General features: G+C 46.9%; 1 protein-coding gene across 1 annotated transcript in view; it reads left to right on the top strand.

Moving 5' to 3' along the window:
* GSTO1 (glutathione S-transferase omega 1) overlaps positions 1-2,771 on the top strand; it is a 22,284-nt gene continuing 19,513 nt past the window's right edge. The window contains exons 1-2 of the mRNA XM_019636288.1: positions 1-244; positions 468-577. Coding sequence (XP_019491833.1) covers positions 211-244; positions 468-577 — 144 coding nt within the window. The 5' untranslated portion in view covers positions 1-210. The remainder of the gene's footprint in view (positions 245-467; positions 578-2,771) is intronic.

Genomic DNA, 2,771 nt, shown 5'->3' on the forward strand with positions numbered 1-2,771 from the left:
GCCTGGGTGCGGCGGTCTGGGTGGCCCCCAGGGCTCGCTGCGCGTGGGTTCCCTCTAAACGCCCAACAAGCGCTGGATCCTGGGAACACAGCCCAAGCGGAGGTGGCAACCCATCCCCGGTTAGCGCTTCTGATAGAGGAAGGGAGGAGCTAGTTACTTCCTGAATAGCCTGCACGCCAGTGGCCACATCCCAGTCTGCGCTGCGCCAGGATGTCCGGAGGATCCTCCAGGAGCCTCGAGAAGGGTAAGGCCTCACCGGCGCGATAGGCGGGGGAGATCTCGGCGACCCCTGGCCGCGGGTCTCGGTTCGGCTGCTCCGGAGCCGAGCCTCCCGGGAGGACCTACTCCCTCAGGGGACCGACCGGAGCTGCAGCGCATTGGGACCTTTGTGCGGCTGGGCCCCGGGGAGGTGGGAGCCAGGGTATCCCGCTCTTGGGGCCGTAACCACCTCTACTTCTCCCCTGCAGGGAGCGCGCCCCCAGGACCAGTCCCGGAGGGCCTGATCCGCCTCTACAGCATGAGGTTCTGCCCGTTCGCCGAGAGGACGCGCCTCGTCCTGGAGGCCAAGGGAATCCCGTGAGGACTCAGGCGGAGGCCGCTCCTCTAGCCGGCCGGGACCAAGCTGCTGCGGGCGGCTGGGGAGGGAATCTCCGATGGGGTCCCCGGAGTTGCTTTACTGCCAAATAATGACTATTCTCAGCCTTTTGGAGGTGCTCTCCCCGAGGGGTGGGGTAGGGGGTGGAGGTGGTGAGGGGAATGCCACAGACTCCAGAAGCCCAGGACTCCCCATTTAGATTAACCTAACCATTTTATGGATTAGAAAAACTGGGGTTCGAGTCAAGTTAGTGATAGGGCTCTACCAGAGATTTTTAAAGTTCTGGTAGATCCCTGATTCCTGGCTCACTGCCCTTTCACTCTCGCCCCACTTCTACGTTCCTGACCGCTTAGTTTATCTGATACTATTTGCTATTATTCTGAGTATGTTCCCATATCGAATTGTCGACTAGTTGATAATTAACCATTCCAGACCTTGATTCTCCCGGCGGTGTGCTGAGTTCACTATACAGTACATATTCCTACAGGGTTGGGTTGTTGGTCTGTGCCTAAAAATTGTCTTTTGCTAAGCCTCACTGAAACTAGCATGATTATTGACATATCATCATGTTATATGTCATGACATGTTAACATATATGTTAGCCACAATAATTATGCTGTAGTCACTTTGCTTTTCTCTGGCGATGCCAAAAATATCCATTGGAACTGCCTCCCTTTGCAATCTTTGGAACAGACATTAGATACCTGTGGTGTGTAAGTTTAAAATACAGCCCCCATTTTTAAGAAATTTTCCATCTATGTGCTTAGGGTTTACAAACAAATTTTAGTCTTCTAGGGGGAGAGTTAGGCAGGCAATTCTTTTCCCTAAGAGAAATGTAAGATGCATTCTAAAGAAAACAATTATTTTTGGGTTAGCCATCGCTTCACTAAGATTGGCATTTTATTTGGATGAAATTAATTCGGAACACATAGCAAAATACTCAACATTTAGTAACATTTATCCCAAACACTGTATTTTATCCAAATAGTGTGATATTTGCTGTATTAGAATTCTTTTATTGCAAGTAAGAGAAATCTAATTCAAATTGGCTTGAAAAAAGACATACCTTGTGCTCATATGATGCAAAAGTTCAAGAGCAAGACACAGATGGATTTGGGGCACAAAGCCCTGAGTTAAGTTCCTCTCTGTAACTCTAGATTGAAAACAACCCTACCTTACTTAGTGGGACAGTTTTCCAAAGGAAAACTGAAATGATTTTATCATAGTAGTGTTTGTATGGGGCTGAACAGTGGTAACAGCTGCCAGATAGTGCAAACAACAGAGGCCTACTACATTCATGGATCAGTTTTGAGTCCCAGGAGACTTTCATCAGAGGTACTAGATTTTTACCACATGGTATAACCTAACAAAACATGGTTTTCTCTAAAAGGTGTGTTTTCCAACTTGTGGCAGGTGTGTTGACTTGTTGCCTCACAATGCCAGGTTACCAGCAAATGCATCTGTGTTCTGAGAATCTTGATCACAAAAGCCCAGGATCTACCTTTTGTTGTCACAGCATGAAATTTTAGAAATGTTGACAATTCTTTGGCAGGGAGCCTGGTTTTTCTTGCAGTGACTTGTATCTGAGTGTCCACATATGTGGACATTCACACACACACACACACACACACACGCATGCATACACACGCACGCATGCACATGCGCTGGCATTTAATCTTGTTATTCTTTGTTTCCATGGGGGAATTACATATTTAAATCCTCATAGTACTGTATTTCCCCATGTATAAGACGCTTCCATGTATAAGACACACCTTAATTTGGGGGCCCGAAATTTGAAAAAAAAAATGCATTACATAAAGTTATTGAACTCAAGTTTGATTCATCATAAAATTCATACAACTCCTCATCACTGTCAAAACTACCAACCATTAGCTTGTCCTCATCTGTGTCTGATGACGAATCACTGTCTTCATATATTGCCTCTCATGGCTTTCTGCCACGCTCTCATGGCTTTCTGCCGTGGCGTTTTCAGTAGGGTTTCTTCTTCCTGTAGCCAGTCTCGGATTGTTTTCTCCATTGGAGAAGGACCAAACTTAAGCAGCACGATTTCCATTCACTTTTGCAAACTGGATCACTTTTAACTTGAATTCAGCACTGTATGAAAATCTTTTCTGAGCCATTTCTGGGCAGAACGTGGCAAAACGTAACCTACCGT

Source organism: Hipposideros armiger, unplaced genomic scaffold (genome assembly GCF_001890085.2).
Source record: "Hipposideros armiger isolate ML-2016 unplaced genomic scaffold, ASM189008v1 scaffold_28, whole genome shotgun sequence".
Lineage (NCBI taxonomy): Eukaryota > Metazoa > Chordata > Mammalia > Chiroptera > Hipposideridae > Hipposideros > Hipposideros armiger.